We start from the raw sequence: 27,643 nt of genomic DNA on the forward strand, positions 1-27,643 counted from the left end.
ATTTGCCTTTTAACTGTGAGAGGGATCTGGATCAGCCTCTCCTCCCTCTGAAGAGAGAGGGGCTGCAACTCAGAGAGGTGCAGTTTATTTAGTATTTAAATATATATTGAAATAAATTAATATTTATTATTAATAACATTATTTAAATTACTGTTTAAATAAATATTTAAAATTTAGTAGAAATTATAATTTTAATTATAAAATTGGGAAAGGAGGAATGGAAGGAAATCATCTCCATGGATCCAGCAAGGGGCTCTGCATGGGTCTGGAGAGGATGGGTTGGGATTTGGTGGGATCTGATGGGATTTGGTGGGATATTATGGGATATAATGGGAGCAGGTGGATGTCTGGGTTAGGGATGCAGGAATTTAGGGATCTGAACCCCCTCCTCCCTCTGAAGCTTTCAAGAAATCCTTTGGAAAGAGGGGCTGCAACTCAGAGAGGTGCAGTTTATAAAAATTTAATATTAACTATTTTTAAAAATGTAATAACATTTTATTAAAATAATATAAATAAATTAATAATTTTTTATTAAACTTATTATGAATTACAATTTTAATTATTAAATTGGGAAGTGAGGCATGGAAGGAAATAATCTCCATTTATTCAGCAAGGGGCTCTGGATGGGTCTGGAGATGGGGCAGGAGGAGGATTTGGTGGGATTTGGTGGGATTTGGTGGGATATGATGGGATTTGGTGGGATTTGGTGGGATTTGGTGGGATATGATGAGATTTGGTGGGATTTGGTGGGATTTGGTGGGATATGATGGGATTTGGTGGGATATGATGGGATTTGGTGGGATTTGGTGGGATTTGGTGGGAGCAAGTGGATGTCTGGGTTAGGGATGCAGAAATTCAGGGATCTGAATCAGCCTCTCCTCCCCCTGAAGCTTTCAGCAAAGGGGTTTGTGCATTAACTTTCTGGTGTTTGTGGATTAATTTTCTGGTGGTTTTGGATTTAATTTTCTGGTGGTTTTGGATTTAATTTTCTGGTGTTTGTGGATTAATTTCCTGGTGTTTGTGCATTAATTTTCCTGGTGTTTGTGCATTAATTTTCCTGGTGCTTGTGCATTAATTTCCTGATGTTTGTGCATTAATTTTTTGGTGTTTGTGCATTAATTTTCCTGATGTTTGTGCATTAATTTTCCTGGTGTTTGTGCATTAATTTCCTGGTGTTTGTGCATTAATTTCCTGATGTTTGTGCATTAATTTTCCTGGTGTTTGTGGATTAATTTCCTGGTGTTTGTGCATTAATTTTCCTGGTGTTTGTGCATTAATTTTTTGGTGTTTGTGCATTAATTTCCTGGTGTTTGTGCATTAATTTTTTGGTGTTTGTGCATTAATTTTCCTGATGTTTGTGCATTAATTTCCCTGGCGGGGGGACGCAGGGGCCGCAGCCCCGCGTGTCCCCAGCGCTGGGAGGGCCCCGTGGGCAGCTCCGAGCTCCCCGTGCTCCTCCCAGCAGATTGGCCAATATTCCCGGGGCAGGGCAGCTCCCTGCCTTCCCCACTCTTCCTTTCCTTTATAAACGCCTTTTTCCCTCTTCCAGCTCATTCCAGACCAGCAGGACTTTGGATTTCTCTCAGTTTTCTTTCCCTTTTTTTTTTTCTCTTTCCTTTTTTTTTTTTTTTTTTTTTTTTTTTTTTTTTTTTTTTGTTTTGTTTTTTGGTTTTTTTTCTTTTTATTCCCTGTAGTTCCTGGCCTGCTGCCAGTGCCTCTCAGGTCCAAAGTTTTATCTACAGGGACATATATATTTTTTTTAATTATTATTATTATTTTATTTTTATTTTTTTTCCAAGCCAAGCCCAGCTGCACACGGACGAAACCCCCGCTCCTGGGGCGAGCTCAACTCGGCAGAAGAGGAGGAGGAGGAGGACGAGCACAGCAGGAGCTGCCTCCCCTCCAACCCTCCCTGTCAGGATGGATTTATGGCTTTAAAAGGAGTGGGGGGAGGAAGGAAAATTCCCTGCAGGAGCCAGAGCTCGCAGCCCAGCCCAGCCCAGCCCGGACGGAGCTGCAGGATGGCTCTGGGGGCTGCCGGACCCGGACTATGACTGAGCTCGGGCTCGGCCGGGCCCCCTCAGGTGGATTCAAGGCGGTTTGGGCAGGACCAGGCTCTGCTATGTTGGCCAAGGTGGTGTTTTCACTTTTTCTGTGGCTGCATTTTGCTGCGGGACAGGACACACCTGAGCCAGGTGAGTGCCTGAAAAGGGAAACGTTTCTGCTCTGCTTTTCCCTGTTCTTTGCCTCCTGCTCGCCTCAAAAACCCTTTTTAGAATAAAAACTCAACCTATGGTGCTGCTTTCCCTTTTTCTGCCACTGCATTTTGCTGCGGGACAGGACACACCTGAGCCAGGTGAGTGCCTGAAAAGCAAAACATTGCTGCTCTGCTTTACCCCATTCCCTGCCTCCTGCTCGCCTCAAAACCCCTTCTCAGAATAAAAACTGAGCCCAAGGTGCTGCTTTCCCTTTATTCTGTGGCTGCATTTTGCTGTGGGACAGGACACCCCTGAGCCAGGTGAGTGCCTGAAAAGTGAAACGTTCCTGAGCTGCTTTTCCCCCTTCTTTGCCTCCTGCTGGCCTCAAAAACTCTTTGCAGAATAAAAACTGAGTATAAGGTGCTGCTTTGGGTGTTTAGAAGTAGTTGTGCGCAAGAAACCTGTCTGTAATCGCAGCAAGAAATTAATTAGAATGTAATTTTGTTGCTTTTGCTCCCGGCGGGGAGGAGGAAATTGTTCAGAAATTTACAGAGTTAAAGCAATCCCATGGAAAAGTGCTCGCTCCTCACTGAGGGCTCTGAGAGGAGCCAGGTGGTGATTAACGCTCTGTTCTCTCCTGATCGCTGTAATTCAATCACTTCGGCTTTAAAACTTCAGCTTTTCTTTCTCCTGGGAGCTGCTGATGGGAAATGATAACGGGGCAGTCCTGCAGGGCTGGAATTGGGAAAGGGAGGGATGGATGGATGGATGGACAGGGATGGATGGATGGACGGACGGACACACGGATGATGTCCCAATCCTGAATCAGGGCAGGATTCACCCTTCAGCGGTGGCTGAGCTGCTGCAGTTCAGTCTGTCCTGGTGTGGAGAAGGTTCTGAGGCTGCAGGGATGGTTCTGGTTGGTTTTCAGTGCCTGTAGGGATGGTTGTGTTTGGTTCTGAGGCTGCAGGGATGGTTGTGTTTGTTCTGTTTGGTTCTGAGGCTGCAGGGATGGTTCTGGTTGCTTTTCAGTGCCTGCAGGGATGTTGTGTTTGTTCTGTTTGGTTCTGTGGCTGCAGGGATGGTTCTGGTTGGTTTTCAGGGCACCTGGGAACTGCAATCCACTGGGGAACCAGAGGGAACCTCGTGTCTGTCCCTCCGTGTCCCACTGGGGTCTGTCCCTCACAGGGTGCTGGCTTCTGTCCCTCTGTGTCCCACTGGGGTCTGTCCCCATGTCCCAGGCTGGATTTTATCCCTCAATGTCCCAGCTGGGTTCAGATCCCTCACAGGGTGCTGGGGTCTGTCCCTCAGTGTCCCAGCTGGGGCAGGAACAGTGCTGCAGCTCCTGCCATTGTCCCAGCTCCCCAAGTCCACCCCGGCAGCAGCAATTCCCATTGTCCTGCCCTGCTGCCACCCTGGGAGCCCATGGCACATTCCCATTGTCCTGCCCTGCTGCCACCCTGGGAGCCCGTGGCACATTCCCATTGTCCTGCCCTGCTGCCACCCTGGGAGCCCGTGGCATTTTCCCAACCCGTGGCATTTCCCAGCTCTGAACAATGCTCAGGCCTTCAGGGGCTGTGACAAGGCAGCCTTGGCATTCCACAAGGGTTGTGCCCTGCTCCAGAGGCTGGGTGTGGGCTTGGGGCGAGCTGAGCTGGGTTCAGGGGGATCAGTGTTTGGGATGAGCTGGGTTTGGGATGAGCTGGGTTTGGGATGAGCTGGGTTTGGGATGAGCTGGGTTTGGGGCTGAGCTGGGTTTGGATGAGCTGAGTTCAGGAGGATCAGCGTTTGGGATGAGCTGGGTTTGGATGAGCTGAGCTGGGTTTGGATGAGCTGAGTTCAGGAGGATCAGCATTTGGGGCTGAGCTGGGTTTGGGGCTGAGCTGGGTTCAGGAGGATCAGCGTTTGGGGCTGAGCTGAGTTCAGGAGGATCAGTGTTTGGGGCTGAGCTGGGTTTGGGGCTGAGCTGGGTTTGGGGCTGAGCTGGGTTCAGGAGGATCAGTGTTTGGGATGAGCTGGGTTTGGATGAGCTGCCTTTGGCCTCCCCCTCTCTGGGCAGGAGATGCCCATCCCAGCCTGGCACAGCTCCTGGTGCTTGTCCAGAGGGGCTGTGGTGCCACGGGCACAGGAACATTTTACCCATGGAGAAGAAGAACAACCTGCCTCCACCCTAAAACCTCCATCTAGCTTCATATTTATTTCTATATTCTAAAACCCCAAACTCTCAGTTTTCCACCCTGTGATTTTACACACTTCTAACCAACTCCACACCCACAATCCCAGTTCTGTCACTCCATTTTGGAACACTGCATTGACCTGGGGATGTGGAGAAAGGTTCTCTTTGGGGTCTGTACATTTAAAAGCACAGAAAACTTAAAACCCTCAGCACCCAGAGTTCCAACACGAGCAGTGAGAGAAGACAACAGTGGGATGTCAAGCAGAGCTACCCCGGACAGGAGCAGGTCCCTGCTGGCTGTGAGGGAGCCCCAGAGCCCGGGGCTGTGTGAATCAGGCTGTGCTCAGCTCCCAGCCCGGATCTCTCCTGTCAGCATCAGGGGAAGCCTGGCCAGCTGCTCTCCTCCTCCTGGAAAAGCCAGCAGGCAGCGTTGTGTTTCCATGGGGACATTTTGCTTCCCAAATCCAGCCCTTCAAAACACTTCTGAGCTCAGGGCATCGACCCAGGCTCACGCAGGGGGTGACAGCAGGACCCTGCTGTGCCCTGTCCCTGCCCAGGCTCCAGCAGAGCTCAGGGATCACATCTCAGTTATCCCTGACACTCCAGGAGGCAGGAAAATGCTCATGGGTGCTCCAGATCCCCCCTGAAAATGAGAAATCCTCATCTGGCACCTGGCCACGCCGTCTGAAGCGCCCGAGAGCAGCAGCTGCTTGCGTGAGCAGGGATTTGGTGGTTGCAAACCTCCACCTCTGGCACGGATGGCATGTTTGTGCTGGATGCAGGACAAGGAGCAGGAGGAAGGATGAGGGAATTGGGAGCCTGGACCTGCTCAGGATTTCAGTGTCTTGGTTGTTTTGTGAGCCTTGCCACGCTCCTGATGGGGGCAGAGCCTTTGTCTCGATTTTTTTTTTTTTTTTTTTAATGGATTCTTTCTGCTGAACAGGAGGAATTTGTTTCCATCTCGTGCAGGAGTCAGCGTCACACATGGGATGGGGTTGGTGGGGGCAGAGCCTTTGTCTCAATTTTATTTATTTATTTTTAATGGATTCTTTCTGCTGAACAGGAGGAATTTGTTTCCATCTCACAGGAGTCAGTGTCACACATGGGATGGGGTTGGAATGAAGGAGAAGCTTCTGCTCGGCCCACAGAGGGTCCCTTCAGCTCCAAACACCCCCCTGCCCTCCAGCTGCTGGTTTGGTTAACCAGGGCAGGGCCCTGTGGGGTCAGGACGGGCCTTTCCCTAATTAACAGCAATGAGTAATGGAGAAAACCAGCATTTATGGGATGGTGCCCCCAGAGCTGCAGGGTACAGAAAAAAGGACAGAGCTGTGATTCCCCAAACCTTTGTTTTTTGGGGTTTTACCCAAAAGGACATGGCTGTGACTCCTCTTTGTCCTTTTGGGGTCTCACACAAAAGGACACAGTTCTGACTCCCCAGATCTTTGTCCTTTTGGGGTTTAACCCAGAAGGACACAACTGTGTCTGTACTTTATTCTTTTGGGGTTTCATACAAAAGGATTTGGCTGTGACTCCCCAAACCTTTGTTCTTTTGGGGTTTTACCCAAAAGGGCATGGCTGTGACTCCTCTTTGTTCTTTTGGGGTTCCACCAAAAAGGACACAGCTAGGACTCCCCAAAGCTTTGTTCTTTGGGGTTTCACCCAAAAGGACACAGCTGTGACTCCTCTTTGTTCTTTTGGGGTCTCACCCCAAAGGACACGGCTGTGCCTCCCCAGCCTGTGCAGGTTTTGGGCTCACAGCACTCCACTGATGCAGTTCCCTCTCTCTGCCCTGCCAGCTCCCCAGCCATCCACCTCCAACACCGAGGGCGACCTCCTGTTCCTGCTGGACAGCTCTGCCAGCGTCTCCCGCTATGAGTTCTCCAAAGTCAAGGAGTTCATGTGGGACCTCCTGCACCCTTTCACCTTTGGCCCTCGGGATGTGCAGACCAGCATCATCCACATCAGCACCACGCCCAGCATGGAGTTCCCCTTTGACCAGCACCTGAGCAGGGACTCCCTGAGGAAAGCCATCGGGGGCACGCGGCAGCGGATGGGTGACACCAACACGGGCAAGGCGCTGTCCCTGGCCAAGGAAAAGCTCTTCAGCAGCGAGGCTGGGGCCAGGCCGGACGTGCCCAAGGTGCTGGTGTGGGTGACAGATGGCTTCTCCACGGATGACATCTCGGAGCCCATGCAGCTGCTGAAGGACATGGGGGTGACCGTGTTCATCGTCAGCACCGGCCGCGGGAACTTCCTGCAGCTCTCGGCGGCTGCCAGCCCGCCCTCGGACACGCACCTGCACTTTGTGGATGTGGATGACCTGCCCATCATCACCCAGCAGCTCAGGGACGCCATCCGAGGTAGGCTGGCACGGCGAGGGGGCAGCAGGGCCCGGCGTGGGGCTCGGATGGTGCAGGTTGATCGCTGTTGGTGTAGGTGATCACCCGGCTCTGGAATAATGTGCTCTGACCCCATGGTTCAGAACAATTGCTTCATTAAAACTACATGACGTTAATACTGTATTATAACTACACTAAAGAGAATAATTTGCTCTGACCCCATGGTTCAGAATAATTGCTTTATTAAATTGTATTATATGATATTAATACTATATTATAACTATACAGAAGGGAATAATGTGCTCTGACTCCATGGTTCAGAAGGCTGAGCAATTGCTATATTATATTATACTATTTAATACTATTTTAATACTATATTATTTTAATACTATATTATACTAATACTATTGATATAGTATTAATATAATATGGTGTATATATATAGTATTATATTAATTGTATTATATATTATATATAATATATATAATATATTATATATGTATTATATATTATATATGTATTATATATTATTATATATATGGTATATATTATATGTAATATAATATCTTATAGTAATTATGTATATAGTATTATATTAATACTATATTATAACTATACTAAAGAGAATAACATGCTCTGATTTCATAATTCAGAACAATTGATTTATTAAAATTATACTAAATGACATTAATATTATATTATAACTATATTATAACTATACTACAGAGAATAATGTGCTCTGACTCCATGATTCAAAAGGCTGAACAATTGCTTTATTAAAACTATAGTATATTACATTAATACTATATTATATTATATATATATTTATTATATATTATTAGTATTATATATTATAACCATACTATATAACACTAAAGAAAAATCTGTGACTGTCTCCAGACAGGCACAGCTTTGAGTGATTGAGTTAATTAATATAAGCAATTATCACCAGAATCCAATTACCAAATCCCTGCCACAGGTCTGACTACAAACCAAGGCTTCTGGGAGGTCTGGGATAAATATTTGCCCTTGGAATATTTGTGTGAGTGGGACAGGTTCCCTTTGGTGAGGTGAACTTGTGTTTGTGAGGAACTCAAAATATCTGAATTCCTTAAAACCCCACAAGTCTTTGGGATGAGTCATGCAGGTCAGGCATCTGCACACCCCAGGCAGAGCTCAGAAATGCCCCACCTGCACAGGCTGTTAACCAAAGATTTCCCAAACAGGAGTGATTTCACCTCAGTAAATTGTGGACACAAAGTGCCTGAGCCCCCTGAGCTGATTTTCACACTCAGAGTGGTTTTTATTTTTTTCCTCTCAAAAGTTTCTGTCTCTGTGCCAGCTGATGGAGGAACACAAACGTGTTGAGCACATCTAAAACGGGATGTGTGTCCCTGGCAAGGATTTGGTCCTGTCAGCTCCTTCCAGCTCTTGTTTGGGATAGATCTGACTCCCTAAAATTCACCATCAGGGGCTGAGACCTCCAACTCCTGCAGTTGTTCTCTTACAAAACACAGTTCAGGACAGTGCCTGCTGTCAGCATTGAGGCTATAGGAAAGGAATGTTTTTGTTCCATAAATCCCTGTTCTAACGTGTTCCACATCTGCCAGATCCCTGGACTGACTTGGCCAGCAGAGCCTTGGAGGAACAGCCCAGCCCTGCCTTGGCAGGCCAAGGTTAATTCACAGGGCTGCAGAGAGGGAAATGCCACTGGAAATGCCCCTGTGCCACAGCTGCCTGCCCTGTGAGACCCCAAAAGGGCAAAGGGGAACCACAGCTGTTTCCTTTGGGGTTAAACCCCAAAAGAACGAAGATTTGGGCAGTCATAGCCATGTCCTTTTGTGTGAGACCCCAAAGAATGAAGGTTTGGGGAGTCCCAGCCATGTCCTTTTTTGTGAAACCCCAAAAGAATAAAGGTTTGGGAAGTCACAGCTGTGCCCTTTTGTGTGAGACCCCAAAAGAACAAAGAGGACTCACAGCCATGTCCTTTTGTGTGAAACCCCAAAAGAACAAAGGTTTGGGGAGGCACAGTCGTGTCCTTTGGGGTTTCACCCCAAAGGAATAAACGTTTGGGGAGTCACAGCTATATCCTTTGGGGTGAAACCCCAAAAAACAAAGGTTTGAGGAGTCCCAGCTGTGTTGTTTTATGTGAAACCCCAAAAGAACAAAGGAGATCTAAAACCTGCAGAGGTCAGGACTGCTGTGCCTGAGGGTAATGTTCATTCTGTGAATCCAGCAAGCCCTAAAACCTCCTGGGCTGGGATTTTAATGCTGGGTGAGATTCCCACAGGAACCCAGGGCTTGCAAAGTGCCAGGTTTTGGTCACATCACCTGATTTCACCTTAATAAAGCCACTTAATCCACTGCTCCCTACCTGGAGGAGGCAGCCCTCAGCCAGCACCCCTCCTGGCATGGCAGGGACTGACAGCATCTTGGCAGGCAGGAATTAATTAATTCCAGCTCTGGAATGGCCCAGACTGGTTTAATTATCACTCCTCTCTTATCTTCATCTCCTGCTACTCTTAAAAAAAAAAACAACAAAAAACCAAAAAAACCCAAAAAAACAGTGGAGGCCTTTGGAGAGGCACAAACAAGCTTTGTCAGGAGCTGCTCTCCTCCTTCCATCTGCTCTCCAGGCTGGGCTGTTTCCTGCCTGCTCCGCAGAAATTCCAAACCAAGGCTCCCTGCCAAGCTGCTGCTGCCTCAGGTGGGCCCAGCCTGCACAGGGAGACACCCCTGAGATGTGGTGGAGCTGCAATGGCTCCAGAGATGCCCTGGGAGGGGGGCAGGACAGGGGCTGGGGGTGCTCACTGCCTGTTTTCCCTCAGCCCATGCAATCCTGGAGTCCCTCCTGCTTTTTCACAGCTTTTCCCACAGTTGTGTTTATGGGCCATGTCAGCTTATGTGGTATTAGTTTAAGGATGAGCTGTTCAAGAGCAAATGTTCTCTACATCTATTTCTGAAATCACCTTCAGCTCTGAGAGCAGAGATCTTCTCCTCCTCTCTGTGAGGGCACAGGGTCTCATCACTCTTCTCTTCTTCTCTGTTCAAATTTCTCATGGCATCACAGCTACTTTAACATTTGCTTACTTTAGCCTGGAGCCCTTTGCTGAACAAATCATTGCCCCAAACTTTTCAAGGCCTTACAAGGAAAAGGGGACTCTGATGTATCAATTGCATCCTTCTCCATAGCTTTACAAGAGGTTTTCAGTCCTAAGATCAGGACATCTCTTTTTTTTCCCTGCAGAAAGCAGCTCCCAGCCAGCCTGGCTGTGGCACAGCTGGCTCCTGGCAGGCACCTCCACCCTGCCCAGAGGGAGGGGAAGGTTCCCAGGCTGTGCAGGAGCTCAGGCTCCTTCTGTTGCATCTCAGATGTGCCCAAAGTGTGGCATTTGGTGCTGGGGAAGGACCCTCAGTGTTGTGAAAGCAAGGCATTCCTCTGAGCTGACATCAGCCCCGTGCCTGCAGCCACTTGCTCTGTGCTCAGCCCAGTTAAGCTGGGGCTGCTGACTCCTGCCAGCCTTTGGCACCAGCTCCTGAGCCAGGCTTTGCAGGAGCCTGCAAGCCCTGAGCATCACCACGTCCCACATGTGCTCAGAGCAGAGCGTTTCTGACCCCAAATGGGTCCTGGGTGAGTCCTGCTGCAGGGAAGGCTTTGAGCTCTGTCCCCTCTGCCAGAACCAGAACCTTGCCCCACTCACATCAAACAGAGCCAGAAGTGATTCCTCCCAAATCCCAGCTGCAGCTTCTCTGACCCAGTTTAGGACAGGTTCTTCTGTCTGGCTGCAGGAGAACCTGTCCCAATCTGGGTCTGAAAACTACAGGAGAACCTGTCCTGATTTGGGTCTGAAAACTGCAGGAGAACCTGTCCCAACTAGGGTCTGAGAAGCTGCAGGAGAACCTGTCCCAATCTGGGTCTGAAAACTACAGGAGAACCTGTCCTAATCTGGGTCTGAAAGCTGCAGGAGAACCTGTCCCAATTTGGGTTTGGGAAGCTGCAGGAGAACCTGTCCTAAACTGCGTCTGAAAGCTGCAGGAGAACCTGTCCTAATCTGGGTCTGAAAGCTGCAGGAGAACCTGTCCTAATCTGGGTCTGAAAGCTGCAGGAGAACCTGTCCCAATTTGGGTTTGGGAAGCTGCAGGAGAACCTGTCCCAATCTGGGTCTGAAAGCTGCAGGAGAACCTGTCCCAATCTGGGTCTGAAAGCTGCAGGAGAACCTGTCTCAATTTGGGTTTGAGAAGCTGCAGCTGGGATTTGGGACAAATCTGTCCTGTTCTTGCTGTTCAGCTGTTCTTCCTGCTGTTTTTTTCTTACCCTCATCATGAGGCCAGCAGCATTCCTGCAAGTCTGATTTTGTGAGTCCTGCTGCAGGATGGCTTTGAGCTCTGTCCCCCCTGCCAGAATCAGAACCTTGCCCCACTCACATCAAACAGAGCCAGAACACAGATTTGATTCGTCCCAAATCCCAGCTGCAGCTTCTCAGAGCCAGATTAGGAGAATTAGAAATAGAATTAGAAATAATTATTCTAGAAATAATCTAGAATTAGAAATAATCCACAGATTAGGGCAGGTTCTCCTGGAGCCAGGCAGAAATCCTGGCTAATCTGGGTCTGAGAAACTGCAGGAGAACCTGTCCTGATGTGGGTCTGAGAAGCTGGAGCTGGGATTTGGGACAAATCTGTCCTGCTCTTGCTGTTCAGCTGTTCTTGCTGCTGTTTTTTTCTTACCCTCATCATGAAGCCAGCAGCATTCCTGCAAGTCTGATCCTGATCTCTGCAGAGCTCCTGGCTGCAAAATGGTGTTTGGAGTGCCCAAGAGGCAGGAGGTGGAGGGAGAGTGTCACCAGCTGAGTGTCACCAGGCAGGCACTGCCTGGGTCCTCTACAGGATATTAATTATTAATTATTATTAATTATTATTAATTATTATTAATTATTGCTGCTTCCCTCTGGGAGCAGAGGGGTTGGGAAACACTGTGTGTTGGATTCAGCTTTTTTCCTAACTTAGAGATGGAGCAACTGAGAGGTGTTTGAAAAACTTTTGTTTTATTTTCAGTCTCATGTGAACGGTGAGACAATACAGATGTTATAATTCATGCTATTACAACCAGAAGTTGATTATTTCTTAATTATAGTACATTGTAAGTGGGTTTTTTTGCTTATTTGCTTTAGCTACACTATGTTGTAAATGTTTTAAGGCCAATCATCTAAAATTACCCCTCATGGCTCCTACTACAATGCATCTTTCATAGTTCTGTTTCTCCAAAGTGTCTCATCTTTTCTGTAAGGTCATCTTTTGAAACTTTTTTTTTCTTGTTCCATTTCTCTCTCCACAATGTCTGTCCTGTTCCATGGCATTTCTAAATCAGCATTTCTTATCTCCAGGTTTGCACACAGATGCACACTGTGTGAGCCTTGTGTTTGAGAACTCTCTATAAATCCATTTCTCACAATTGTGGGCTTTTATTTCTCTGTTTTCTGTGCTTTATTGCCCTCTTTATATGCTGAAACTTCCAGGGCTCTGGCAAGAAGGGGCAGAGCTGCTTGCTGTGGGCTCCCTGCTCCTTGTCCTTTGATCTGCCCCCTCCATTCACAGTTTCCCTGCTCCAAGCTCACTCATTTCCACTCCCTGAGCTTTTGGCAGGATTTTTGGCAGCACTGAGACCTTTCCTGTGCTCCCTGTCCCTTTGTGGCTTGGCCCCTGGGGTTTGTGGGGCTCCCAGAAAGGGTGCAGGGCCCCAGGACATGGGATGGGATGGGATGGGATGGGATGGGCAGGGCACAGAGCAGGGAAATGTTCCTGCCAGGGAACAGCTCAGAGGAAAAACTGAGCCTGTTTTATTTGGTACAGGGAAGCTGGCAGGGCTCAGAGCAGCTCAGGGGAGGAGAGCTGATCCTCTCCCAGCTAAAGGATGAGTCTGGGAAGGCAAAGCAGCCCAAATTTGCAGCTTTGGGAGGGATTCTGTGCCTCCCTTCACCTCTGTGCAATGGGGAGCCAGAGAGAGCTACCTGAGCATGAGCTGGAAGGTGCTTTTATAAGGATTTAGGGGCACTTCAAAGCTCTTAAAAATCATTTAAAACCAGAAGAGATCTCCATGCCACTCCCCTGGAGTTAGAAACAAAGTCCTGTGTGTTTGTGCCCCTCTGGAAGACCAGAGAACGGTGGAATTGTGCCCAAAATGGACACGTCAGAAGGGCCAAGGAGCAGAGGGAGCTGCCCAGCACCACCAGAGGGATTTGTGCCTGGAATTTGTGCTCTGGAACTCCGAGGTGGCACAAAAAAAAGGCTCAAAAAGAAACAGTCACCATCCCTGGGTGTGTTTAACAAAGCCTGGGTTTGGCACTGGTGCCAGGGTTGAGTTGAGGGGTTGGGGCTGGGTGGGACTCGATGGTCTTGAAGGTCTCTTCCAACCTGGTCATTCTGAGAATTCTGTGGTTCTGAGAGTTCTGTGATTCTGTGGATTCTGTGATTGTGTGATTGTGTGAATTCTGTGGGTTCTGTGATTGTGTGAATTCTGTGGATTCTGTGATTCTGTGGATTCTGTGGTTTTGTGCATTCTGTGATTCTGTGGATTCTGTGATTGTGTGAATTCTGTGGATTCTGTGGTTTTGTGCATTCTGTGATTCTGTGGGTTCTGTGATTGTGTGAATTCTGTGGGTTCTGTGATTGTGTGAATTCTGTGGATTCTGTGGATTCTGTGGTTTTGTGAATTCTGTGGATTCTGTGATTGTGTGAATTCTGTGGATTCTGTGGTTTTGTGCGTTCTGTGATTCTGTGGATTCTGTGATTGTGTGAATTCTGTGGATTCTGTGGTTTTGTGCGTTCTGTGATTCTGTGGTTTCTGAGAGTTCCGTGCCCAGGGGCAGGGAGAGGTGAGGCGGCACAAGAGGGCCCTCTCTGAGTGTCGAATGTCACCGAACAAGGGAGCTCTGTGAGCCCGGCAGGAGGGAGTGACCTCAGCTGGGCTGGCACTGCCTGGGTCCTGCCCTCTCCCCTAGGCACTGGCACAGAGCAGGAGAAATGGAGCTCTCCACGCTCTGGGCTGCTTCTTGCGCAGGGCTTTGCTGGTTTGGTGTCACTGGTTGGGGATTTCCACAGGGAAATTAATCTGTAGAGAATTAATTCTCTACCCTAGATTAGAGATCCAGACCAGATCTCTCAATCTAGACCAGATCCAGACCAGATCTCTCGATCTAGACCAGATCTGTAGGCTGGGTGCTTCAGGGAAATAGAACTGTAAAAATACATTGTAATACGACTCAAAAAAGGTAATTTTAGATAATTAGCTTTAAGACATTTACAGCATTTTATTTTAAATAAAAATGTACAAAATATTAATACATAAAATAAAATATAATAAGGTATATAAATACATTTAAGTATATATGTAAATATATATTTAAATAAATACACAAATATATAAATTTAGTGTTATAAACACTTATAATGTATTATAATTAAGAAATAGTTGGCTTCTGATTGTGATAACATAAATTATAACATCTGTATTGTCTCATCCTTCACATTAAACTAAAAAATAAAAATAAATTTTAAAATATAAATATGTAAATAAAATATACAAAATATAAATATATTAAATAAAAATATAATAAGGTATATAAATATCTTTAAATAAATATATATTTATATATTTAAACATAATATAAAATAAATATAAATATACATATATAAAATATATAAACATAATAAATATATAAAATATGTTAAAGTATAAATATAAAATATAAATATATATGAATATATAAAATAAAAATAAAAGTATGAAATATAAAATATTGTTAAAATATAAATGTATATAATAAAATATATTAAATATTTATATATTGAGTATATATAAATTATAAAGTAGACATAAAAATATATTAAAAATTACTATAGAAAATATAAACTATATTAAAAATAAAACATATTAAAATATATTAAAAATATTAAATAATATATTAAAATATAAATATATTAAAAATAAAATAAGATAAAAATAAAAAGATAAAAAAAAATAAAAGCCTTTACAACACTTCTCAGTTACTCCATCTCTGAATCAAAAAAACCCTTAATCCACCACCACCCCTTGGTGAGTCAGGGCTGCTGCCAGCTGCATCTCTGACCCAGAAGGGCGGGGACTGCAGCTGCTCCTGCTCTGGGGGTTGATGCCAGCAGTGATTTCTGTCCCCTGTCCCTTTTCCAGATGTCATCCAGGCCAACCGCCTGCACGCCACCGACGTCACCTCCAGCAGCTTCCGCCTGGTGTGGCCGCAGCTGCTGTCCCAGGACAGCGGCTTCTACAGCCTGGAGTACGGCCCGGGGGGGGACCCCGCTGCCAGGAGCACCCTGCAGGTGCCCGGGGCTCAGAGCAGCCTCGTGCTCAGCCAGCTGGCGCCAGGAACCACCTACGAGGTGGCGCTGATCCCCGAGTCCAACGTGCACTACTTCCCTCCCCAGAGAACCAGGGTCACCACCCTGCCAGGTAAAGGGGCATGGCTGGGACCAGGGTCACCACTGTGCCAGGTAAAGGGGCATGGCTGGGACCTTGGGGCACCAGGGTCACCACCCTGCCAGGTAAAGGGGCATGGCTGGGACCAGGGTCACCACTGTGCCAGGTACCTGGGTCACCACCCTGCCAGGTAAAGGGGCATGGCTTGGGCCGTGGGGACAAGACAGGATCCCACCTGGGGCTGGAGGTGGAGATGGAGGATGCTGGGATGACCTAAGGGAAGTCTGGGTTTGAGAGGGGAAGAACTCGGAGCAGGATCAGCCTCTCTGTGCAGAAAATAATAAAAATCAGCCTCTCTGTGCAGAAAATAACTCAGATTTATGCTGGGGACAGACTGCACAGAGGGGGCAAACTGAAAACTGGGCAGGGGTGGCAGAGTCAAGGTGGACTTGTACACAATATTAATTTTCTGCATGTGAGAACAGCTGTGGCTGAAAGGCAGAGAAACTCTTTGCTTTGGGCTGAGCCGTGGGATGAGCATCAACATCTGCTTGCTGGGCTGATTTGAATTCCTTGCTGGGCTGATTTGAATTTCAGTGTGCTGATATTAATTCCACTGGGTTGATTTGAATTCCTTGCTGGGTTGATTTCAATTCCACTGGGTTAATTTTATTTCTACTGAGTTGATTTTAATTCCTTGCTGGGTTGATTTTAATTCAACTCTGTTGATCTTAATTCCTTGCTGGGTTGATTTTAGTTCCTTGCTGGGTTGATTTTAGTTCCTTGCTGGGTTGATTTCAATTCCACAGGGTTGATTATAATTTTACTGGGTTGATTTGAATTCCAGTGGGTTGATTTTAATTCCACTGGGTTGATTTGAATTCCTTGCTGGGTTGATTTCAATTCCATAGGGTTGATTGTAATTCCACTGGGTTGATTTGAATTCCACACCCCTGAACCCCAAGATGCTGCAGGTCAATAATTCTCATTAAATCCTCATTCTCACCTCTCTCCACTGTTCCCAGAGGAAATCAGCCCAGTTCAGGTTCTCATCTCAGACTCTGGGCCCCGCAGCTTCCAGGTCAGCTGGGCTCCTGTGCTGGACAGCGTGGCCTCCTACCAGGTGCTCTATGGGCCCCTGCCAGGGAACTCAGCCAAGCTGCTGCAGGTGGATGGGAGCCACAACAGCACCCTGGTGCAGCACCTGGCACCCAACACCACCTACCTGGTGACAGTGACGGCCATCTACAGGTCTGGGAAGGAGAAATCCCTGTCAGCCAAGGCCTGCACCCTGGAAGGTGAGCGGGGGCAGCACAAGGAGTGCCCCTAGAGGGTCTCCTGCCTCAGGGTGGACTCAGAATCCAGTCCCTGGGTGGATTTTTGTTATTCAGAATCCAGTTTTTTATTATTCAGAATCCAGTCCCTGGGTGGATTTTTATTATTCAGAATCCAGTTTTTTAATTATTCAGAATCCTGGTTTTTTTTATTATTCAGAATCCAGTCCCTGGGCGGATTTTTATTATTCAGATTCTGTAAATAAAAAACTGTAGAATCCGTTTTTTTATTATTCGGAATCCGGTCCCTGGGTGGATTTTTGTTATTCAGAATCCTGGTTCTTTATTATTCAGAATCCAGTCCCTGGGTGGATTTTTATTATTCAGAATCCCCAGGTTGGAAGAGACCTTCAAGACCAACCCAGCCCCAACCCCTCAGCTAAACCCTGGCACCCAGTGCCACATCCAGGGATGGTGACTCCATCACCTCCCTGGTTCCTGGGAATTCCTAAAATTCCCCCAAATTCACAGAATTCTCAGAATCCCCAGGTTGGAAGAGACCTTCAAAACCATGGAGTCCAACCCACCCCAACCCCTCAACTCAACCCTGGCACCCAGTGCCACATCCAGGCTTTGTTAAACACACCCAGGATGGTGACCCCAGCACCTCCCTGGGCAGCCATTCCAGAACTTTCTCACCCTTTCTGTGAAAAACCTTTATCACCTTTCTGGAAAAAACTTCTTCCCAATACCCACCCTGTATTTCCCTTGGTGCAGCTCGAGGCTGTGTGCTCTGGTTCTGTAATTTCCTGGAGAAAGAGCCCAGCCCCAGCTGAGCACAGGCACCTTTCAGGAGCTGTAGGGAGTGACAAGGTCACCCTTGAGTCTCCTTTTCTCTTTTTTCTGGAAGGGTTTGGTATTCTGCAGTGCTGGATGGGTGGTTCTAAGAGCCTGATTTTCCCTGGAATTTATGTGGATCTCAAAGGTCTTTTTCACAGAATTCACAGAATGACCAGGTTGGAAGAGACCTTCAAGACCATGGAGTCCAACCCAGCCCCTCAACTCAACCCTGGCACCCAGTGTCACACCCAGGCTTTGTTAAACACACCCAGGGATGGTGACCCCAGCACCTCCCTGGGCAGCCATTCCAGAACTTTACCACCTTTCTGGAAAAAACTTCATCACCCTTTCTGTAACAAACTTTTCCCCCAATACCCAACCTACATTTCCCCTGAGCCTGTATCCTCTCATCTCCTCCAGCGGGAAGATGCAGAGTGATTTTCTCTCTGCACCAAAGCCAAGCTGTGTTTCCAGCACTCCCGGGGAGGGGATCGGGGATCCCTCTGGAACAATCCCCTGCACCAACAGGGATTTTCTCTCCGCAGAGGGCTCCAGGGTGAGGCACCTGCGCTTTGAGGACGCGGGTCCCAGCAGCGTCAGAGCCTCCTGGGACTCGGCGGCCGGGGCCGTGCGGGGGTACCGGGTGCGCTGCCGGCGCCAGAGCGGCGCCTCCTCCGTGCTCAGCGTGTCCCCGCAGGTGCGTGAAACAAGGACCGAGAACCTCCCAAAACATCGGCTGTCGGGAGGTTCGCCTGCAGTGAAATGCGGGGAAATCTCGGGGAGTTCGTGGGGAGGGAAAAGCCCGCGTGTTACGGGTATGTGTTATGATGTTGGGGGGTTTCTGCAAATGTTAAAATGGATTTTATAGGGTGACGTGTTTTGGGTTTGGTTTTGGGTTTTTTGTTTTGTTTTTGTTTGTTTGTTTGTTTTGGGGGTTTTTTGGTTTTTTTTTGGTTTTGTTTTGTTTTTGTTTGTTTGTTTTGGGGGGTTTTTTGGGGTTTTTTTGGGTTTTTTTTGGTTTTTTTGGGTTTTTTTGTTTTTTTGTTTTGTTTGTTTGTTTGTTTTGGGGGGGTTTTGTTGTTTTTTTGTTTGTTTGTTTTTTGGGGTTTTTTTGTTTGTTTGTTTTTTGGGTTTTTTTTTTCTCTCTCTTATTTTATCCCCTACTAAAATTTACCAGAATTCTCCCTGTCCCGCCGTGTTTCCCAGGTGCACAGCGTGCTGCTGAGCGACCTGCCCCGGGGCAGCAGGGGCAGGGTGTGCGTGCAGCCCCTGTACCGCAGCCAGCCCGGCCCGAGGCTCTGCCGCACCGTGCGCAGGCACCCAGGTGAGCTGGGGCACCCTTGCAGTCACCAGAGGGTCTGGGTCACTGGGCCGGGCTCTCTGCACAAATCCCCAATGGGATGGGACTGCTGGGAACGGGCCTGGGGCTGTTTTATTGTCCAGCATCACTGGAAATTCCATGGTTATGGCAATGGGAAGATGCCAGCAGGTCACGTCCCCGGCAGCAGGCAAAGAACTTCATGTTACAACTCACTTTATAAGTTTTTTTACCATTCGCACAAAGCAAAAGCACATTGACAGTATTTATATCTGTATAGTATATATTCTGTATTGACAGTGGTTCCATCCAACCATTATAAGCACAAATCCCTTTGGTTAAACAGCGCTTGCTTATTTTGAATACAATACCTGCTTGTAAGCCTTAAAACACAATGCACAGAGCTCCATTATCAAGCTTAAAACTTCCTAATATCTTGCTAGATAAACTTTTCTGTAGCTTAGGGAGTTATTCTAGCCAAGCATTAATACACAGACCATTGTTCTATTTGTCCTTATTTTCTACATTTCACATTTCTGCTGCCCAATCTCATGGCTCCTGCTTAGCTCCAATCACAGTTCTGCTGTCTCTGAGGCCTTTTGCAGCTTTCCCGAAACTTTCTGATTTTATGGATTCCCACAGGTTTGGTCTCTTCAAAGAGACAGAAGCTGGTGGTTATAAAGTTGTTTATTGCATGAGGATATCAGTTGTTTATTGCATGAATACCTCAGTTCTTTATTGCACAAGTGTGGTGGTGTCTGCAGGGGTCCCAGGATGAAGGAAGAGATGAGAATCTTGACTCCATGTTTCAGAAGGCTGATTGATTATTTTATGATATATATAATATTACAAGAAAATGATCTATTAAAACTATACTAAAAGAATAGAAGGAAAAGATTTCATCAGAAGGCCAGCTATGAATAGAAAGGAATGATTATAAAATCTTGTGACTCTCAGAGAGTCTGAGCCAGCTGGACTGTGATTGGCCCTTAATTAAAAACAACCACATGGGACCAATCAAAGATGCACCTGTTGCATTCCACAGCAGCAGATAATTATTGTTTACATTTCATTTCTGAGGCCTCTCAGCTTCTCAGGAGAAAAGATCCCAGCAAAAGGATTGTTCATAAAATGTGTCCGTGACAGAGGCATCCTTGCAGTCAGGAGAGGGTTTTTGGTCTTCAAAGAGACAGAAGCTGGTGCTTATAAAGTTGTTTATTGCATGAGAACATCAGTTGTTTATTGCATGAATGCCTCAGTTGTTTACATCAAGTGAATACATCACTCGTTTATTGCACGAGTGGTGGTGCTCACAGGGGCCCCAGGACGAGGGAAGAGAGGAGAATCTCGACTCCATGTTGCAGAAGGCTGATGTGTTATTTTATGATATATATTATATTAAAAGACAATTAGATATTAAAACTATACTAAAAGAATAGAAGAGAGGATTTCATCAGAAGGCTTGAAAGGAATAGAAAGGAATGTAAGCAATTTCATTATGTCTGGAGCTAAGTTAATTTTGTGAAAGGGAAAACTACTGAACTTTAAACTGGGCTTTAGGGCTTTTACTCATTAACACCCACTCTTAAGGCACTTAAAATATATTTCTACTTACTTAAAATGAAAACTTCCACTCCTACTGTGTGGCTGAATATATTTCAGTTTTTCTAAAGGTTCCAATTCAAACCCTGCATTCTTTTCTCTCTCTGAGGGGAGAGAGAAATTCTGCTTCATGCATTCCAAAAGCACAGAGGAGCCCCCAGGGCTGGGATATTCTGTGCCCATCACCGCTCTTGTTTCACCACAGGGACTGATCAAAATTGGGTTTTTCCCCTGTTTTTAGGAGTAAGACTCCTCCTAGTGGAGTTTATTGCAGGCAGGAGGAAGAAGAGTAGAGTGGAGACATATGCATAAAAATATATTTATTCATTTATTTATTTTATTTAATATTTTGATATTATTTAATATTATAGTAATTGTTATTAATATTATTTAAATATTAAACAGATAAATTTATTTATTGAAATTTATTTTTGCATTTAATGCATAAAAATACATTTATTTATTTATTATCTTAATATTATTTAATATTGTATTGTTGTTATTAATTTAATAATTAATATTGTTAAAATATTAAATAAATAAATTTATTAAAATTTATTTATGTGTTTAATGCATAAAATGCATAAATTAATTTATTCTTTAAATATTATTTCATATTATATTAGTTATTATTAATTTAATCATTAATGTTATTTATTAATTAATATTATTAAAATATTAAACATATAAATTATTTATTAAACTTTATTTATGCATCTAATGGATAAAAAATAAGGGGTGAGATCTGTGACTCAGATGTGGAGAATGGGTGGCTAAAGCTGACATTTGTATTGCTCATGTCCTGACATTTTAATTCCTTGTATTCTGACATTTTAATTCCTTGTATTCTGACATTTCCATTCCTTGTGTCCCTCCAGCCACAGAGGCCCAAGGATACAGGCACAGAGAGCAGGACAGACTGCAGTGAGCTCATTCCCAGCACAGCAAAGGTCTGGAATGGACAAAGATTTGGACAAAAAGGAGGAGTCAGGGGAGGAACCAGCTCCTGTCCCAGGCTGTGCTGTCCCTGCAGGTGTCCAGCCCAAACCTGGCCCCAGCCAAGCTCTCCCAGGTTTAAAGGCTTGGCTGAATGCATGGAACGACCAGTGTGACTAAAAACGTGACTAAAAGATGCCAAATCTGTCCCCATTTCACAGAAACACGAGTAACAAACAGAGGCAGAGTTGGTGGATCCTCACTCTTGCTTGCTGTTCTCTATTTATTCAAGGTTGATGCAGGTTTCTTTTTGCAGCTCATGAGCACATTCAGGATTTGGCTGTTCATCTTCCACCTGGCCAAATCCAGTCCTGCATCCAACCCATCCCCTGCAGGTTCCCTGGAAGGAATGAGAGAGCAGGAAACCCAAATTCCTGGGAATGTGCTTCCCTCCAGGAGCAGCTGAGAGCTGATTCCAGATTTCACAGACACACGAGCACCAAACAGAAGGCAGAGTGGATCCTCTGGTGGATCCTCAAAGTGGATCCTCACTCTTGCTTGTTCTCTATTTATTCAAGGTTGATGCAGGTTTCTTTTTGCAGCTCATGAGCACATTCAGGATTTGGCTGTTCAACTTCCTTCTGGCATTCCTGAATCCAACCCATCCCCTCCAGGTTCCCTGGAAGGAATGAGAGAGCAGGAAACCCAAAATCCTGGGAATGTGCTTCCCTCCAGGAGCAGCTGAGAGCCCAGAAAAGCCAGACAAAAGCATCTAAAACATTTATTTTTTGTTTCTGTGCTCCTGCCTGGATCATTGCTCTGGCATTCCTGCAACCCCTCTTCAACGAAATGGGAGTGCTGCTGTCCTTGTGGAGATTAATTAGCCTGTTCTGTGACTAATTACAGGCAATAAGTCTCCAGCACTATCATTCCTCTGCACTCTGAACACACACAGCACATCTCTGGTGTCTTGTCTTGGGCTTTCACCCAGTGCTAAGCTTGAGCTACACTTAAAAATCAGGGTTTTTAAGGTAAAAAAGAGTAAATCTGATTATTTGATTATTTCCCTTTGCCCCTAAGTCTGAACTCGCTGCCTCTAAGCCACTCTGGAAAGGGGAGCTGGGGAAAAAAAAAAAAAAAAGAAAAGAAATATAATTAATTATAAATACCTGGTGACCAAGCAAATGGTTTCAAAGTTCAGGGCTTAGGGCTGTAAAGAAATGTAGATATTTCTCTGCTAAACCCCAGCATCAGTGGGAACACCCTCCCTCAGTAACTCTTGCTCTATTTTAAATTTATTGCTTATTTTCCCTCCATGTGGAACTTGGTTTTGAAGCAGAGCTGTTTGTGGAGAGCCCCATTCAGCCTCAAAAACCCTTCTTAAAACAGCTTAAATCAGCTCCTTTTGGGGCTGAGAGGAACTTTTATCCCTGACTTTGTCTCCTGAGAGCTGAATCCTTCATCTCCACCTTTCTGGAGCATTTTTCCTTGGGCTGTCTTGTTCAGGAGAGAAGGGAGGTGAGTCATTCATTAACTCTATAAAGAGATTTTCATGTGATTTTTGTCCTCCTCTGAAATGTGCATTTGTGACTGATTAATCTCAGTGTTGAAAGGATCACAAAGCCCCTGGAACTGCTCATGCAATAAAATGATTTTGTTTCTTCTCGCTGTAGGACAGAAATTAAGTTTGCACAAAACTCACTGCATAGTTTATTAATGCATTAATTTTCATCCCCCCCAGTTGTAACACAGCCTTTTGAAGACAAATAAATATAAATACAAAAGCTACTGAATGTTTCCTTTGTGCTTGCTGGAAAACCTGTGGGGTTTTTGGGGGGGGAATTGTGGGTTTTGTTCCAGGGGTTGAAAAGCTGGAATTCATAGAATCATAAAAATTGGGAAAAGCTTCTGAGATCACCCTGTTAAATCATAATTTTAAATGAAGAGCGTGTTCCACCCATGCCTGAATAACCTGATTTACTCCAAACTTTACTCCCATCACTCAAAAAATGTGTGGGAAATGTAAAAAACAGAAATATATTGGTATTGATGATTCCAAAATGATGATTTCCATGGGAAATCCTGCTCTTTATCCCAGATAACCGCAGCAATGGGTTTCTCCTCACTCCCCTTTTCTGCTTTCTTATCCTCTCTGCCATTCCAAGGAGAGAATTTTGAGGGAAATCCAGGATAACCCCAAGAGAAACCGGTGGTAACTCCAAGGGAAACCTGGGATAACACCGGGCTGGGGCCGATTTAAGAGGAAATCCGGGATAACCCCAGGGGAAACTCGGGATAACGCCAAGGAAAACCCGGACCAGGCTGGGGCCGATTTCCAGGGAAATCTGGGATAACGCCAAACTGGGGCTGATTTCCATGGAAATCCGGGATATTCCCAATGGAATCCCGGGATAACCCCAAGGGAAACCCGGAATAACGCCAAACTGGGGCTGATTTCCAGGGAAACCTGGGATAACCCCAAGGCAATCCCGGGATAACGCTCAGGGCGCGCCGCCTCGCGGCCCTTAGCAACGCCCCTCACTCCCGTTGCTATGCGGAAGCGCCGCCCGCCCCATTTGTCCCTCCTGGCTCTCCGTCCCTCCACCCTCCTCTCCCGCCCCTCCCGCCTCTTCCCACCAATCAAACCCCACACGCGGCTCCCCTCCACCAATCACCGCGCGGCGCGGCGCTCCGTCTGCCCAATGGGAATCCGGCCCTCCTCACCGCGCATGCGCAGTGACCGCGGCGCGTCCTCCGCGTGCAGCCGCCGCCGGCGCCGTCCTCATGTCGTGGCTGTTCGGGCTCAACCGCGGCGCCGCCCCGGGCGGCGGCGGGGACGCGGCTCCTCCGGGCACCGGCAGCGGCCTCTCGCTGCCGCCCGGCCCCGCTGCTGGTGGCGGCGCTGGTGGAGGCGCCGGGGACCGTCAGACGCCCAAGGACAAATGGAGCAACTTCGACCCCACGGGCCTGGAGCGCGCGGCCAAGGCGGCGCGGGAGTTGGACGCGTCCCGTGCGTGAAGGGACGGGCGGGAGGGCTCGGTGGGGTGGAGGAAAGGGGTCTGTGTGAAAAATGCGTGTGTTTTATGATTGGCTTTTCGCAAATATTCAAATGTATGTTATATGTGTTGTGTTAGAAAGTAATGCTGTGTTAATTCTCTTTAGTAGTGTGTAAAATATATTTTAGGTTATAAAAAATGTTCAAATAGAAACTGTGTTATGGAGGATACTTTTCTTTAAAGAAAGAGGGATTGAGGGGTTATTCCACTCTGGAGCAAAGAGCACAGAGGGTGTGTGGAGAATCAGACAAATAGAAACTCCCACAGATACTCAAGGATGTAATCGACAGCCTTGGAAGAAGCTTAGATTGGTGTAAAACTACGATACACAGACATTAAGCAAAAAAAAAATTCATAAACTTATGCTTCTGTAGTTATAAGAAAGGATATGCCTTCCCTTATAGAAAAGGCAATGATGCATTAATTATCTCTTTCATTATCACATTAATTAATTATTACTTTTTGGAGAAAAGGGCTCTGGGGGTGTTCACAGGTTGAGCCCCCGTTGTGTCCTGGCTTTGTGATGTTGAGCTGGATTTTTAATCCTCCTGGACTTTTGTTCCCAAGTTCTTGAGCATCCAGAGGAATTGGTGGCAGCAGTTTCTGTGCTCTCACTGTGAAGCCCTGTGAAGGCTGAGCCAGAACAGAGTTAAAGAATAAAGCAGGGATTTATGAAAAGTTTCTCCTCCATGGATCCACCTTGGGCAGCACAAGAGCCCAGCCAGGGCTGCACCCAAGATGAACCAAAATGGTCCCAGGATGAACCCAGGATGAACCAAAATGGTCCCAAAAATGGATGATCAGTCACAAAATTATAAGTTCTGCTCCATTTGCATCTTGGAGTGTCCAATTCCAGCTTTAGCCCATGCAGTCCCATCCTTGTTTTTCTCTCTCCAGCCCACGGTGTTTGTGCTCCTGGGCTGAGATTTGGATCATTTGTCCTTGGTGCCCAGCTGGAGCAGGAATTGTTTTGTCTCCCTGCTCTGTGCACAGAGCTCTCCATCCCATAATGTGAACCCAGACCCACTAAAGCAGCACAGAATGTGAAAAACAGAAAATCTAAAACCTGAGGCATCAGCACAGAATCTGGAAAATAGAAAAGCCAAAATCTGAGATATTTGTACAGAATCTGAGAAATAGAAAAGCCAGAACCTGAGGCATCAGCACAGAATCTGGAAAATAGAAAATCTAAAACCTGAGGCATTAACACAGAATCTGGAAAACAGAACTGTTAGAACCTGAGATACCTGTTCAGAATCTGGAAAATAGAAAAGCCAGAACCTGAGATATCAGCACAGAATCTGGAAAATATAAAATCTAAAACCTTAGGCATCAGTACAGAATCTGAAAAATAGAAAAGCCAAAACCTGAATCTGGAAAACAGAAAATGTGGAAAACAGAATCTGGAAAACAGCAACGCTAAAACCTGATCTATCAGTACAGAATCTGGAAAATATAAATCTAAAGCCTGAGCCCTGCCCTGTCTCTGTTCCCCTCCAGGCCATGCCAAGGACGCTCTGAGCCTGGCCCAGATGCAGGAGCAGACCCTGCAGCTGGAGCAGCAAACCAAACTCAAGGTGGGTTGGGATTCCTCACCTTGGAACTCCTCAGGCAGCTGCCAGCTTTGGGAGGGACAAAAATTAAAATCTTTCCTTTGCAGAGGATGATCAATTTGTCTTTCTGTTCAGCTTCAGCAAATTGTAGTTATTTGCCTTTAGGAGGAAAAAAAATAATAATTCTGGAAGGTGAATCTCAGCTAATTTGGCCAATTTTGACACATTTTTTGTGGCTTTGAATATCACTGCTATGAATATCATCATATTATAGTATCATTTTTATTATAACATTATAGTATAATATTTTATTATAATAATTATTATAATAACTTATTATTCATATTTATTTTAATTATTTATATTTACTATCATATTTTAACTTTTTAAAATTTAATTATTTATTTTTACTATCATATTTTAACTGACACTTTGTGTCAGTGGTCATCTTTTAAAGGTACCCCTCTAAATACAGAGGGATTTCTTGGAATGTGATTGTCAGCAGCATTTCTGTACAGATGATCTGTGAATTTTTGATTATTAAATTTCTGTACAGATGATCTGTGAATTTTTGATTATTAAATTTCTGTACAGATGATCTGTGAATTTCTGATGATGAAATTCTGGTTCTGCCCCAGGAGTACGAGGCTGCCATAGAACAGCTGAAGAATGAACAGATCCGGGTGCAGGCAGAGGAGAGAAGGAAAACACTCAATGAAGAAACCAAACAGCATCAAGCAGTAAGGGAATGAGGGGGAAAAGGCAATGATGCATTAATTATCCCTTTCATTATCCCTTTCATTATCCCTTTATTAATTATCCCTTTATGGGGAGAGGGGGTTCACAGGCTGAGCCCCTGTTGTGTCCTGGATTTGTGATGTTGAGCTGGATTTTTAATCCTCCTGGACTTTTGTTCCCAAGTTCTTGAACATCCAGAGGAATTGGTGGCAGCAGTTTCTTCTCATTTTGTGTTTTTTGGGGTTTTCCCAAAGAGCCTTTCAGGGAAATGTTGAGAAAATGCTGCTTTATCAACTGTTTATGTTAGCCTGGACAGTGAAATGGCTCTGAAGTTATTTGGATTTCAGTCTTAAGTATTCTATTTCTTCTGAATTAAACAGGAAAAAATATCTTAAGAGGAGAAGTGATGCAAATCTGAGTTGTTGTGAGCAGTGTTGGTGCTCCCTGGTTCGTTTTAGCTTGAGTGGCTGATGTGGCAATAATCCTGAAACAGGGAAAACAAAGGCTGGCCTTAACGTTAAAAATTCCCTAAATTATGGGGATTTCTTCCTCTGAGAGCACAGGAGATGAAGGAATTGATTAATTCTAATGGATTCTCCAGCTCGGGGAGTTTGCTAGAATTGTTTATTTGGCACGTGGTGCTTTTACCCTGCAGAGTTTGGACTTTGAGCAGGGCTGGCCCAGGAAGCAGCTGCACACTCAGGGGTTGGTTCTGCACCTCCTGCTGCTCACAGGGCATCATTTGAGGTCACAGCAAACTCAAATATTCTTGGTAAATAACCAAAATAGACTTGGTTTATTCCATGATGTTTTGCTGTTCTGCTGTGTTTGGAATAGAGAATGGTGTCACCCCCTGACATGTGGATCCTCATGTGGATCCTCAGCCCCCTTCCAGTTCAGTGGAGATGATTTGGGTTTATTTGGAGTTCCAGTGATTGATAAGGGCAATTAATGAGGAACAAGTAAATCTTCATCAAAACCAGCAGCACATCCTGACAGTTCTATTGCTTGTAGTCACCAGTCCAGATAACGTGGTTTAGAACATGAAAGCCTTATTTTTCCCACTGAAATCTCCTTTTGTGGGCCAAGAAACCTTTGCTCTTTGTTTTGACCTCTGTGATACCATAAAATGAAGTCAGACTGTAGAGATTCCTCAGCACA

General features: G+C 45.7%; 2 protein-coding genes across 2 annotated transcripts in view; both read left to right on the forward strand.

Annotated features, from left to right (window-relative positions):
* Positions 1-1,747: 1,747 nt before the first annotated feature.
* VWA1 (von Willebrand factor A domain containing 1) lies at positions 1,748-22,923 on the forward strand. The gene is made up of 7 exons (XM_036396390.2): positions 1,748-2,195; positions 6,171-6,734; positions 14,920-15,198; positions 16,191-16,463; positions 17,825-17,976; positions 18,486-18,603; positions 21,078-22,923. Exons 1-7 carry the CDS (start codon positions 2,051-2,053, stop codon positions 21,125-21,127), a joined length of 1,581 nt encoding a protein of 526 aa, XP_036252283.1. The 5' UTR covers positions 1,748-2,050; the 3' UTR covers positions 21,128-22,923.
* A 1,004-nt stretch (positions 22,924-23,927) lies between these two features.
* The window catches only part of LOC118694984 (ATPase family AAA domain-containing protein 3), a 28,223-nt gene continuing 24,507 nt past the window's right edge, over positions 23,928-27,643 (forward strand). Inside the window, exons 1-3 of the mRNA XM_036396341.2 lie at positions 23,928-24,145; positions 25,692-25,768; positions 26,383-26,484. Of these exons, the coding sequence (XP_036252234.2) occupies positions 25,724-25,768; positions 26,383-26,484 (147 nt within the window). The 5' untranslated portion in view covers positions 23,928-24,145; positions 25,692-25,723. The remainder of the gene's footprint in view (positions 24,146-25,691; positions 25,769-26,382; positions 26,485-27,643) is intronic.

This window comes from Molothrus ater, chromosome 23, assembly GCF_012460135.2.
Source record: "Molothrus ater isolate BHLD 08-10-18 breed brown headed cowbird chromosome 23, BPBGC_Mater_1.1, whole genome shotgun sequence".
Lineage (NCBI taxonomy): Eukaryota > Metazoa > Chordata > Aves > Passeriformes > Icteridae > Molothrus > Molothrus ater.

Coding starts and splice junctions, on each gene's coding strand:
- VWA1 (XM_036396390.2), top strand. CDS start 2,051: ATGACTGAGCTCGGGCTCGGCCGGGCCCCCTCAGGTGGATTCAAGGCG. Junction 2,196..6,170: donor ACAGGACACACCTGAGCCAG/GTGAGTGCCTGA, acceptor CTGCCCTGCCAG/CTCCCCAGCCATCCACCTCC. Junction 6,735..14,919: donor GCTCAGGGACGCCATCCGAG/GTAGGCTGGCAC, acceptor TCCCTTTTCCAG/ATGTCATCCAGGCCAACCGC.